The sequence below is a fragment of the Podarcis bocagei genome, assembly GCF_964188305.1.
Source record: "Podarcis bocagei genome assembly, chromosome: 6".
NCBI lineage: Eukaryota > Metazoa > Chordata > Lepidosauria > Squamata > Lacertidae > Podarcis > Podarcis bocagei.
Genome location: NC_138130.1, coordinates 81,349,038 through 81,363,430, shown reverse-complemented (window position 1 = coordinate 81,363,430; position 14,393 = coordinate 81,349,038). Strand labels below are relative to the sequence as shown.

The 14,393-nt window shown below is 43.6% G+C and overlaps 1 protein-coding gene across 4 annotated transcripts in view; it reads left to right on the top strand.

Moving 5' to 3' along the window:
* The window catches only part of MTUS2 (microtubule associated scaffold protein 2), a 321,603-nt gene that overhangs the window by 238,898 nt on the left and 68,312 nt on the right, over window positions 1-14,393 (top strand). For all 4 annotated transcript variants that reach the window (XM_081197860.1, XM_081197861.1, XM_081197859.1 and 1 more), the window contains one exon: window positions 4,775-4,936. In XM_081197860.1, the coding sequence (XP_081053986.1) occupies window positions 4,775-4,936 (162 nt within the window). The remainder of the gene's footprint in view (window positions 1-4,774; window positions 4,937-14,393) is intronic.

Genomic DNA, 14,393 nt, shown 5'->3' with positions numbered 1-14,393 from the left:
ACTCATCATGGTAGCTTCAAGAACACTATCCAACCATCTCATCCTCTTTCATCCTCTTCTCCTTGTGCCCTCCATCTTTCACAACATCAGGGTCTTTTCCAGGGAGTCTTCTCTTCTCGTGAGGTGGCCAAAGTATTGGAGCCTCAGCTTCACAATCTGTCCTTCCAGTGAGCACTCAGGGCTGATTTCCTTCAGAATGGATAGGTTTGATCTTCTTGCAGTCCATGGGACTCTCAAGAGTCTCCTCCAGCACTATAATTCAAAAGCATCAATTCTTTGGCGATCAGCCTTCTTGATGGTCCAGCTCTCACTTCCACACAACACTACTGGGAAAACCATAGCTTTAACTATACAGACCTTTGTTGGCAAGGTGATGTCTCTGCTTTTTAGGATGCTGTCTAGGTTTGTCATTAGCCTAGTAAAGGTAAAGGTACCCCTGCCCGTACGGGCCAGTCGTGTCCGTCTCTAGGGTTGTGCGCCCATCTCACTTAAGAGGCCGGGGGCCAGCGCTGTCTGGAGACACTTCTGGGTCACGTGGCCAGTGTGACGAAGCTGCACATGGAAACGCCGTTTACCTTCCCGCTATAAAGCGGTACCTATTTGTCTACTTGCACTCAAGAGTGCTTTCGAACTGCTAGGTGGGCAGGAGCTGGGACCGAAAGACGGGAGCTCACCCCGCCGCGGGGATTTGAACTGCCGACCATGTGATTGGCAAGTCCTAGGCGCTGAGGTTTTACCCACAGCGCCACCCGCGTCCCGTCATTAGCCTAGATGGCTTTAAAAGAGGATTAGATGACTTCATGGAGGAGAGAGCTATTTAAATCTACTAGCCACAGTGGCTTTACTCAGCTTCCATAGTCAAAGGCGTTGTTGCTTCTGAAATGCCAGCAGCTGGGAACACAGGAAGGGAGAGTCCTTTGTGCTCAGAGCCTTCTTTCAGGTTTCCCACAGGCATCGGGTTGGACACTGCTGAGAACAGGGTGCTGGACTGAGATGGAACATTGGCCTGATTCAACAGGCTCTTCCTTTGTTCTTTATGTTCTTGCCCCACAATTTCAAAAACCTTCTTTGTCAGATACGGAATTGTTTTTAAAGTTTCCTCTCTTCTGAGAGTATTCTCCTTGACTCATGTTGTCTGTCTGCAGAACCAAAATGTATGTACTAACAAGATCAGTTTGCATATAATGGGCATTTCCTAGTACAATATTGCTTGGTACACAAGCAGGTCGTATTTGGGGCTGCCTTTCCGCATTCCTACAATAATGCTACAATTAGTCACTACATCTGCTGTATTTCAAATGCTAACAGTATTTATTCAAAGCTGCATTTCATACTAAATAACTTTAAAGGCATTTTCCCCCGGTTGGTAATGAAAGAGCCTTCTCAGAAGAGATTATGTAACTTCCCCTGACACCTCATACTTCAAACAGAAGAATGACTTCCACGCTGGAAGCCAGCCAGATTTGTAAATTGAAGTGTTCTCTGTATAATAAATTTCACATAAGAGAATAACAGATAAGCACATGAATTTTCAATAAAAAAGACATTTGACATATTCTACTGGGCAAATAATAATAAAACATTTTCTTCTTGAAGGCAACTTCTTCTCTCATTTGAATTTTAAGCTAAATTGGCCAGAGAGAGGGAGAGAGATTCCATAGGCAAGCTATCCAAATGAGCTTAGTAATCACAACACCATGAATAATAAATAGCATTAAGATTATGTGGATAGTTCATTTGAAATGAGATTTATTTACTTATTTTGTTAACAATGTATTTATACCACCCTTCATATAAATTCTAAGACTGTTTGCAGCAGTAAAATGTAACTTAAGAAAACAGTGCGCTGAGGCAAGATCAATTAAAAGCACTTCTAAATAAACAAATAAATAAATGTAGTGTTCTATGACACTTTTGTCACATCAGCAGAAGTGGGCACAAATTTGCATAAGACAATACATGGGCTATGCTAACTTCATTTAGAGTAAAATGAGGGGGGAAGGGAGATTTTGGAGAAGAATTAGTGGAACACCTCTGGGAACAAATCTAAATTAGAACTCGAGAAAATGTTTTAAAAATAGCACATTACTGGTACATGTGCCCAGCCAGGTTATATAGAATTAACACATCCAATCTTTGCTGGCAGTAATGCAGTTTACCTAGCTCTCTAGTACACATGTGGTGTGTAAAAGCACATTAATCTCACATCCTATATGCTGCAGTACTTGACTGGTGTTTTGTGTCAGGCTGGGTTGCGGAATGTGGCATGCATATTACATAGAGGCCCGCCATAGAATCTAAGCGGTGACTTGAGACTGCATGTCTTAATTACTGTTTGCTAATTTGTGATCTGTTCTTTGCAATTCTGCACCAAAACATCTTTGCTTACATAGAATAATACTCATTCCTGCTCATCGGCCTGTGGTTTTCCTGTTCTCTTTTGACTACAGCAGGTTGCTTTTCTTTTGAATTTTTAATGTTGCTTCATTATTTGAGAAAAGGCCCAATATGTTTGTAGGAATCCATTCTGATTTCGGAAGTGCTGCTTTCAGCTGGGACCCACACAGGTAAACAGCAAACTTTATGATGGTGTGTGTAGTTATAGCCAAGACACACACCTCTCTCACACACCTGCCTTGGCCGGAAATGTGTTTTCTTGCTTGCTCTAAAATGGATATATATTTATAATAAAATTTAAAGTTTGCAGAGCCAAACCAAGGCAATGTTTTCCTGCAACCAAATCCACATGTATGGATAGGGTGACTACTTCTTTAAAAGGCACAGGCATATAAATAGCACTGCATTGTATTCTTTTTAATATGATGAGAGTAAGCACAATACAGTAGTTTTCCTGTGGAATTCTGTACAGTATATCACTTGCCGTATACTCCCCCCACTTGTTCTGTTGCGAGCACTGAAGCCACAAAACACTGTAATCTCTCAGTCTACTTAAGCATCCCATTTACTCCCAGTGCTGGCCTTTTTAGAAAATGTTTTAAAAGCACTGATTTCCATGCATATGCAAAGAGCACAGCAGGGATTATTTTCTGGGTTGGGAAATAGCTGAAGAGAATATACAGGGGTTGCAAAGCCTGATAATTTGTGATTAGATATGAGAATGAGATCAATATGGATGTGCTGATTGAAAGAGATTGTACTGGGAAACGATAATAAAAAACAGTGCAAGGCTCTATTCTGAGAGAATGGCAGTTTGCACTTGTTTCCTAGTAATATAGTAGGAAACTGAAATCACAGGCAGAGAAATGGATACGTTCCCCTTTCTTGCAGCAAACACAAGCCAGTTTGCTTTTCAATCAAAAGCACAGCTAGTATTCTACTGAAAGAGGCCCTTCCCTAGGCAAGATGAGGATGCAGGAATGCTTGCACACTCTCAATGAAACTACAGCAGTCTTCCCTCAACCTGGTACCTTCCAGGTGTTTTGGACATAATAAGGCATCACAAATACAGCATATTTTTTAAAAAACAAATAGTAAACCACCAATAAAACAATTGCAATCTATAAAACACTATTAACAAGGTAGCAACTAAAAAAAAAAGCTAAACATCTCAATTACAGCAAAAGTCATATTATGTGATTAACAAATCAATAGGGCATGTATAATCTATAAAACAACATTACCAAAATAGCAACTAATAATAATAATAATAATAATAATAATAATAATAATAATAATAATAAGCAGCTGTCAAGTTCACACACTCTCTCTCCCCACAATTCATAATCTTTCACTCATTTCAGTTCATTGAAAGACACATAAATACATATAACGCCCATTGTTATGCCAACTCAGATGCTGTGCTGGCTGATGTCTTTGGGCAGTGGGCTCTCAGGCCCCCTTACCAGTGGTAAGGTTAAGTGCTTTCTTTTCTGGCACGACCGCTCTGATCAAAGTTGGAGCCTCTCCTCCTTCTCCCATGACTGCTTTTTTAAAAAGTAGATCTGTTTACACCTCATCTATGTTAGTTCTCAGAAGACCAAGTAGAATAAAAATGAAGCCTTTAGTAAATAAGCCTTTTACCATTCCACTTTGTAAAAGGTAAAGGGACCCCTGACCGTTAGGTCCAATTGCGGATGACTCTGGGGTTGCAGCGCTCATCTCGCTTCCGGGTCATGTGGCCAGCATGACTAAGCCGCTTTTGGCGAACCAGAGCAGCACACGGAAACGCCGTTTACCTTCCCGCCGGAGCGGTACCTATTTATCTACTTGCACTTTGACGTGCTTTCGAACTGCTAGGTTGGCAGGAGCAGGGACCGAGCAACGGGAGCTCACCCCGTCGCAGGGATTCGAACCGCCGACCTTCTGATCAGCAAGCCCTAGGCTGTGTAGTTTAACCCACAGCGCCACCCATGTCCCATTCCATTTTGTACATAGCTGCATACACACCATACATTTGAAGTGCATTTGAAGCACGCACACACCCCTCAAGAATCCTGGGAACTGTAGTTTGCGCCTCACAGATCTCTAATTCCCAGACCCTTAAACTACTCTCTCCAGGATTCTTGGTGTATGTGTGTGTGTGTGCATGCTTTAAATGTATGCTACGTATGTAGCCTTCCCGCTGAGTTGATTGAAAACGATGCAGTACATCCACTCCAAAGCAAGTACAATTTAACTTCCTAATTACCCAAGTATTTCGGAGCAGCAAACTTTTTTAAATTTTTGGTGAAGGTTTGAAACTGCAAATACAGATCTAGCAATTTGTATCTATTTTTTATGAAGTTCTAATTAGTGTGGCTTTGGCTTCCCGCAGGTTCAAACGTTGGAAATGAGGAGCAAACCATTCCTAAGGCAGCTGAGCCTTCTAAAGAAACACTCAAGGGGGCCAGTAGGACTCCACCACAGGCATCAAACAACGCAGCAGCTGCCCGTAGGAGTTTACTTCCAGCGCCGAAGACTGCCGCAACACCTGCTGGTGAGCTTTTCAAGCATGCATATCGGAGTCCGTATAATGTACATATACATATACGTGCATGTTCCTAAAATGTCTGTTATGGCTTGGTCCTCCTTTTCCGCCACTTAGAATTCTTCCACCTGCAGGGCACCAGGCTCTGCTCTGAGATATGGGAGGTGACCAAATCCTTTCTCATTCTGTAAACAACTGCTGCTGTTTAATACATCCTTTCCTCCTGAATGCATGGTCCTTTTGGATGTATTAATTTCCCTGAAAATTCCCTGTGAAACATTTGCACCAGTCTATCTTCTGGTCATTGGTCATTTTGCTTGTCGTTCACACCAGTCTACCTTCTGGCCATTTGGCATTTTGCTTTCCCTTGAGGTTATTATTATTGATTTAATACATTTGTATCCCACTTTTCCTCCAAGGAGCTCAAGGTGACGTACACAATTCTCCTCCTCCTTGTTTTATATTCACAGCAACCCTGTGAGGTTGGTTAAGCTCAGAATGAGTGACTGGCCTAAGGTGAACTTCACGGCTGAGTAAGGATTTGAACCCTGGTCTCCCAGGTCTTGAGGGACGTGGGTGGCGCTGTGGTTAAACCACAGAGCCTAGAACTTGCCGATCAGAAGGTCGGCGGTTCAAATCCCTGCGACGGGGTGAGCTCCGTTGCTCGGTCCCTGCTCCTGCCAACCTAGCAGTTCGAAAGCACGTCAAAGTGCAAGTAGATAAATAGGTACCGCTCCAGCGGGAAGGTAAACGGCATTTCCATGCGCTGCTCTGGTTCGCCAGAAGCGGCTTAGTCATGCTGGCCACTTGACCCGGAAGCTGGACGCCGGCTCCCTCGGCCAATAAAGTGAGATGAGCACCGCAACCCCAGAGTTGGTCATGACTAGACCTAATGGTCAGGGGCCCCTTTACCTTTACCTTTTACTCCCAGGTCTTGGTCCGACACTCTAACCACACTAGCTCAGATATAAATAGGGCTAATATATGGCTCGCGCCCACCATTCCTTTTAATAATGCAAACCAGCCATTTATCTTTATGTTTCCCTAATTTACTGATATTTAACAGTAATGTAATTAGCATTGTGAGGACTGCCCATAGCTCAGTGGTAGAGCATCTGCTTTGTGTGCTGATGGTCCTAGGTCCAATCCCCATCATCTCCTGGTAGAACTGGGAATGGTCCCATTGCTGGATCAGGCCAGTGGCCCGACTAGTCCAGCATCCTGTTCTCACAGTGGCCAACCAAATGCCTGTGGGAAACCCTCGAGCAGGATCTGTGCACAAGAGCGCTCTCTCCTACTGCGGCTTCCAACAATTGGCATTCAGAAGTGTTGCTGCTTCTGACGAAGGAGGCAGAACTTAGCCATCATAGCAAGCCATGGATAGCTCTCTCCTCCATGAAGTTGCCCCAGCCTCTTTTAAAGCCATCCAGGTTGGTGGCCATCACTGCCTTGTGGGAGCAAGTTCCATAGTTTCACTAAGTGCTGCATGAAGAAATTCTTTCCTTTATCTGTCTTGAATCTTCCAACATCCACCACTGTTGTGGTGTTATGTGAGAGGGAGAAAAAGTTACTTGTCTTCTTCTAAACTAAGAAGTCCCAAACACTGCAACCTCTTGATCATTTGAGTTGCCCTTTTCTGAACCTTTCTCAACTCTCTAATATAATTTTTGAGGCAAGGCGACCAGAACTATATACAGTATTCCAAATGTAGTCGTGCCATAGATTTGTACAGCTGCATTACAATGTTGGCAGCTTTATTTTCATTTCCTGACAATCTGGAGAGCTGCTGCCAGTCCGTGTAGACAGTACTGATCCCAATGGACCAGTGGTCCTCCTCAATATAAGCCAGCTTTGCCTGATGCTGTTTTATCTTTCTTATACACGCTCTATCACGCTTATTCCTGTCAATTTTTCACATTACTTAAGGTGACAAAGCACATGTAGGTGCTTGGGAATCATTATTTTTTATTAAATGAGGAGAGAAAGGGTAAAAAGGCTAAAGATGAGCTGGAGAAAGGAGGAAGACAGCATCGTGTTTCTTTCACAGCAGAGCTCTCTGGTCCAAGACAACAAATGTTGTCTAACCACTGCTATTTATTTTCATGTCAGGTCTGATATTTAATTGTGACACTTATCTAAGCACAGGTTAAAAAGCCAAGTGTGCAGCCAGCAGTGACATCAAGCCTGTTGTTGAAAGGAGAGGAAGTTTTGAATTCTTCTGGATAGATGATGTATTGCATTAGAGAAATGGCTGGTTATACCGGGATTTGGCTTTGGGCAAACATGCATTGTCATTATAGCTTTATCTCCACCAGTAGTCAGCAGGGGGCAATAATGGAACAAGGCAAGGCAGGGGAGAAAGGAAGACCTCACTTCAAAATATTTCAAGAACTCATTAAGGAATAATCTGCCCCTTCCTCCTTTCGGCCCCTGCTGGCTGCCCTTGCAGCTGTCAGCCACTGACAACGGTCCTGTCAAGAAAAAAAATGATAAATACCAGTTCTGGGGGAGGTGTTAAGTGAGGCTGCCAGCCTCATTTTTCTGAAAGCCATAAATGCTAATGTCACGGGAAATGGGGTTGCTTGTGTGTAAATCTCCAGCCGTTCCAAACTGCTTAGGGGTGGTTGTGTCTTTCCCTGACTGAGCAGCCCTTTGCGCTGCTGCTCAGTCGCTAGCAGAATCCGTGAGTGGGCGTCTCCTAAATTTCCTCCAGCATAAGAATTCCTTAATGGACAACCTTCGCCTTGCCTCTCTGCGCGGAAGCCTTCTGCGCAGAGTGGGCGTGCCGAGTGGTGGTCCTCCACCCTCCTCACTGACTTCACTGGAAGAGTCTCAGAGCCTCACCTCCGAGATGCTCTCTGCCTCTCCCTTCTTCCTGGTGTCACCTGGACTTCCTTCCCCAGATGACGTTCTCTCTCTTCCCTTACTCGTTCCCTCTCCTGCAGAATCTGGAAGCCTCGCCTCTCCCCTCTGCTCTGATGTCAGTTCCCTGACAGCTAATAAGAAACTTGTCAACATTCTTCTGGTGGAAATCAAAACATCAAGCAGCCCCCAGTAAGAAGCAGGTGAAGCCTGGAAATAAGGAGCTGGAATCAGCTCCACACTCTTGGTACCTAAAAAATACATAGCTTTAGAAAAATATGAAACTATAAACTGGGGGTAGATAGGGGAGAAATTCGATTCAGTTCACATTCAAAGGGGGACCTACCTAATTCGCAGTTTCCAAAACAACTGAACCAAAATACACCAATCCTTCAAAATTCTCACTGCTCTGAATTTTGCAATGCAGTTGAAAATGCCCAGTGATCTGCTAGGATAAAGTGTGCATAGAAAATCACGTATTAGGAAAAATAACATACAAAATGCATTATATTAGGGAAGATTTTAATTTGTAAAAATGTGTATATTGGGACTAATTTGTACTAAATTTATACTAATTTGTACTAAAAAGATGGTGATTTTTTATGAAGCCTTTTTTTTTTTTTTTTAAAGAACACCTCAAACTGATGTGGGGATGTGGAGAACTTCAGACTGGAATAATGAGAAACTAAGAGAAACTGAAATGGACTTCCCTACCATAGACCTCCATTTATTAAAAAAAAATGTAATGCAGGAATATCCTTCATGTCACAAAAGGAGGTTCGGATACCTGCCACACATTTAAAAAAGACATGAGGAGAGCACATGGACTAGCCTCACCTCTCTCTCTGAGGCGTGCAAAGCCAGCCTCCATGCAGTCAGCTGGCATGTGCTTCTGTGTGTCTTCCACACGAGGGGGACCCCTGACCCAACCAGTCCTGCCTCATATGGAAGAGTATCAGCAAATATGCAGAGCCCTTCGCCCCCTGGCCAACCATACAGATGGAGAAGAGGAATAGTTGCTGCAGATGTCAGTGGTGAGGTTGGGGCTGGTCTAAAGCAACTCCACAACCCTTTTCATGCATTGTTTCAAAGCATAGGGAGAGTCATCAGAACCCCACCACCATCTAAGAATGCACCTAGCTCAGGCTCAGCAAATCAGCACATCTTTGTACAATTGTTTTGGATTATCTGGCCTTATAAGTGATGGTGGGAAGTTGGCTGAGTTGAATGCATTGAGCTGCCTCCATCTAACCCAGTATGGCCTACTCTGACTGGCAGGGTCTCTGGCAGAGGTTTTTGCCAACCAGATGCTAACTTGAGATTGTGCAAACAGTTTAACCTGAGACTTCCTGCCTCTGGGCTCTGATCCATCAGCTTCGTGGGAGAGCATATGAGCCGTGAAAAGCACTGAGATCAGGCTGAGATCTTTCTCCTCCCGTTTCCTAGAGGAAAAGATTGATCAAATCAGTCTAAATACGAGGTAGAATAGCTTCTTCTAGTTACGATTTTAAAAGTGTTTTCTGATGGAAAGAAATTAATAGGGAGAACAAAGGAAGCTGATTCATGCAGGATCCATTTACTGTATTTGTACATCTTGGCCAATATTGTCTGCTCTAACTGGCAGCAGCTCTCCGGGATCTCAGGCAGAGCTCTTTCCCTTGCTACTTGATCCTTTTTAAGCTGGAGATTCCAGGGACTGAATCCTTGTCACTGAGCTGTGATCGCTCCCCCACAACACCTGAGGGCATATCCAGATGAATGAATCCTACTTTTTATTGATTTAAGAAGCCAATGCTGAAGTAGAGACAAATGGATGCATTTATGGTGTCATATCACAATTCTCAGTCCATTACGTATGTGTATACACCATGACCACCCTCATTGTGTGAAGGTGTTTATTATTTATAGTATTTATTTATGCAATTTAAAGACTACCCTATAAATGGATGTATCTGGGTGGCACACAAGGATTAAAAGAATATTACAATGAGACAGAATCAATACTGTACCATTATAAAATCACAAATCTCACGGAACTTTGGAGTGTCAGGCATAGCCCTATTGGCTTTAGCCCAAACGTAGCAGAGTTTTCCTGCACAGCGAGGAAGCTAGTTGCGGCAATGATGACTAGTCAGCTAGACTCAGAAGAACTATTTACAGGATTTATTAAAAAGGGAAAAATAAAACCAGCAGAGTTTCTGCATACAAATAAAAGCAAAATAAACCCTCTCTTTCCCTCTCTCAAAACCATACACAGCACTTCTAACTCCTAACACACCTCACACCAAACTGTGCTAGCAATCCCTAGATAACAGAGTTGAGTGCTGCTCGTTAACCAATCAGAGTGAGTAGTTTCTAGGTCAAGCAGACCTGGGCTTTCTGCCAAGAGTAAATTGACACCAGCTGGAGTTAATTGGTGAAGCTAGAATCTGCAAGTTTCCCACGAGAACCAATTAACAGAAACTGAAACCGAAACTGAACACCCCCTCACAGATTCTGCTGAACAATTAACACCAAATACACCTATGTAGGAGATCATTTTTCCAGCAAACCTAAACCCTTGCACATTCGCTTGTTCTTTATCTTTGCCAATGGTTTAGTTAACACATCTGCTACATTTTCTTCACTTGACACATAAGTACAGGTGATTACATTGTCTTGTACACAGCAACGTACATTTTGGTATTTTACAGAGATATGTTTGGAACGCGATTTGAAACCCTCTGTTTTACTTAATGTTATACAAGCTTGATTATCAATGTAAACTTGTACTGGTTCTCCACAATTTACATTTAAATCTGCCAACAAATGCTTGAAATAAATCACCTCGTTGCACAATTCACTCAATGCGGCATACTCTGATTCCGTTGATGACACACTTACAACATCTTGCTTGCGTGACCGCCAGCTGATTAAAGCTCCACCGACCATTATAACTAGTCCTGTGACAGATTTTCTATCTGGCAAATTTCCCCAGTCACTATCACAGTAGCAACTCAACATTTCATCCTCTGAAGAATTTAATTGTAACATATAGCCAATTGTCTGTTTGAGATACCTCAGAACTTGTTTTACCCCTTTCCAGGCATTTAGTGTGGGTTTTGAGACCAATCTACTTAATATGCCTACTGCATAGCTAATATCAGGTCTGGACCACTGTGCTATATACAATAAACTTCCAATTACAGAGTGATATACATCAGGGTGTTCAAATTCAGGACTCTCATCTATGTGAAGTGTTTTTATGAAACCTGGATCCATAGGCACCGCTGCCCCTTTGCAATCCTGCATCCTGTATGTAGTCAGTAGTTGTTTAACTTTGTTCTGCTGACTAATTAGGCAGCTGCCATCTTGGGCCCAGCACACTTCCAACCCTAGATATGTCCTAACCGGGCCTAAGTCTTTCACTTTGAACTTACTGGACAATTGCTTGGCAAACCTTTTAGTTTGTTTATCTGTTTTACAGGCATACAATACATCATCTACATAAATCAGACAAAATTCTTGATCACTGCCTGTACCACGTACATAAACACAATTGTCAGCTGTACTCTGCTTGAAACCAAATGACACTAAGGCCTCATGGAAACATCTGTTCCAAGATCTTGCAGCCTGTTTGAGACCGTATAGAGCTTTGTTTAATTTCAACACTCTATTGGAACCTGTCTCATAACCAGGCGGTTCAGCTAGATACAGGTCTTCTGATATTGGTGCATGTAAATATGCAGTCTGGATATCAAAATGGTTTAACAGGAGTTTTCTCTTTGCTCCAAGCGTTAGAATCAGCCTTACACTGTCCCCCTTAGCAGTAGGGGAAAAAGTCTCGTCATAATCTTTTCCAGGCCTCTGAGAGTATCCTTGAGCAACTAAACGAGCTTTGTATTTGTACTCTCCTGTCACCAGAGGTTTAAGTTTGTACACCCACCTGCAGCCTACAATCTTTGCCCCCTCAGGCGCTGCTACTGGTGTAAAAACCTTGTGCTCATTCAGAGAGGACATCTCTTCCTCCATTGCCTGTTTCCAGCGCTCTGCCTCCTCTTTTGGTAACTTTAACACCTCCTGAAAACTCTTGGGTTCTGCACTTACACTAAACACATTTGCAGTATCAGGAGAAAAACGCACTGGAGGCACTCCTTTGTTTTGTCTTTTAGATCTTCTGGGAGAAAATTTTTCTTCTGACCCACTTTCCTCCTCAGAACTACGACCTCTCTTTTGTTGCTTAGCAACTGGTCTTCCACTTTCTTGAGAGCTCTTATCTGAACTTTCCTCCCCCTCAGACTCTGACTCTCTGTGTCTACCTTCAGAGTCATGAAGCTCCTGGGAAGGTTCAAACCAAACCTCAGTATTGGCATGTAGTCTCTCCCAGCCACTATGTTCACAAAAACTGGCATTCCTGGAGATCACAATGCCATTCGTCCCTTCAGCAAAGCGGAAACCTTTTCCCAGCTCCTGGTAACCCACAAACACTAGCTGTTTGGTCTTAGGATCTCCCTTCTTCCTCATTTGTTTCGGAATTAATACCCAGGCTTTTGATCCAAACACATGCAAATGGTCAATTTTGGGTTTTTTCTGAAACAATTTAAAGTACGGGGTTGTACCTATTGTTTGATGAAAGAGCCTATTTTGGAGATAACACGCGGTGAGCATGCTCTCCCCCCAATAAGACATGGGCAAATCAGCATCATCAAGCATGGCAAACATCATATCTTGTAAAGATCTGTTTTTTCGCTCTGCAACGCCATTCTCCTCTGGGGAAAAAACGTTCGTTTTTCTATGCCCAATGCCACGCTTTTGTAACCAATCTTTAAAGGCATTTGACATAAATTCGCCACCTCTGTCCGTCTGAATCCTTTTGAGTTTAATGGACAGAAATCTTTCCACAGATGCCACCCAGCCTTTAAACTTAGTGAACACGTCACCCTTATTCTTCATGGGAAAAACCCAAGAATAACGTGTGGCGTCATCCACAATTGTTAGTGAAAAACGCGATCCACCCCTGCTTACAGCAAATGGACCAATTACGTCCATGTGAACCAGCTGTAGCGGTGACTCACTAACTCTGTCACTTCTGGGGTAAGAGACTCTGTGGGTTTTAACCTTTTTACACACATTACAATCAAGGTACTTGTTACAACTCTTTAAATTACCCCCATCAGCCAATTCAGACATTTTTAGTACACTTTTCCAGCAAGCATGCCCCATTCTCCTATGCAATAAGTGCACACAGTTGTCATGTATAGCTTTGTTATTCACTGCAGGCTGAGATTTACTGACTACTGCTGCAACTTGAGATCCTGCTTTAAGCCAAAACAAGCCTCCCTCTGACTTAGCAGTGCCTAAAATCTCACCAGCCTTCTTAATAATGCAACTGTCTCCTTCAAAATACACTTTAAACCCAGCTTTTAGCAAACAATCTACAGACATCAGATTGCTCCTTAATGACGGCACACAAAGTACATTTTGCAGGCATTCACGAAGACAAGGGACAAAAACTGCACCCCCCGAAATCACTTCGGAAGTACTTCCGTCTGCTAGAGCCACCTGGCTGCGCTGTGCTGAGTTCTTGGAAACAAACAATTCATCTGAATTCACGATGTGGCGAGACGCTCCCGAATCGACCACCCAGACCGCTTGTTTCTCATCAGCAATCTTGACCTCGCCGGTCACCAGCTGAGCCGACTGTTTTCGTTTGAAGAATTTCTTTTTACGCTGCTGCTGCTGCTGATCTCGTCTCTGCTCCTGCACCGGCAACTGAGACTTGACCAACTCCGGACATTGTCGTTTTAGATGCGCTGAAGACCCACATCGGAAACAACGCCTAACAGCAAACGCTGACTCCTCACCGGTACGCTGCTTTTGCGTCACCTCTGGCACAGCATGAGAACTCCTTCCAAACCGTCCGCCAGTAGAAGTCTCTGCAGCCAACAACCTTTCTTGCCTCTTCTGCCATTCTTCAATCAAACGCCCAGTAACGTAACTAACTGATAGATCACGCTCCTGTATGCTTTCTAGAGACAAAACTAAATTGTCCCAGCTTTCCGGGAGAGAACTCAAAATAATAGCCACCTTCTCCTGCTGGTCTAGTGCACAGTCTCTTTCCTGTAGCGCAGCAAACTTTAACTGTAAACTGTGTAGGTGTTCCTGCATTGTAACCCCAGGCTGTAACATTGCCTTGTACAATGCCTTGCGAATGAACAGCTTGGAAACCGCTGTCTCACGCACATGGAGTTCTTTAAGTGCTTGCCACACACCTCTAGCTGTCTTGATTCCCCTCACATATGGCAACTGGGAATCTTCCAGCCCCAAGACAATTGTGGCCCTTGCTCTTTGGTCTTTATCGAGGTCTTCATCATCAGGCTTCGTAGGAAACTTACTCACCACTTGCCAGAGACGATCCCTCTGCAGCACTGCCTGCATGCGTTCCGACCACAGCAAGTAATTGGAGTCATTCAGACGCTCAAAAGCCATCTGAACTGGTTGTGAGGTCATCTTGAGAGCGATGTCCCTGGAACCCGGAACCAGCTACTCACGACCACCGAGAGAGAAAACAGGAACCACAGCACCCAGCACTCACACGCTGCAGCTGTTGTCCTTGTGTCCGCTG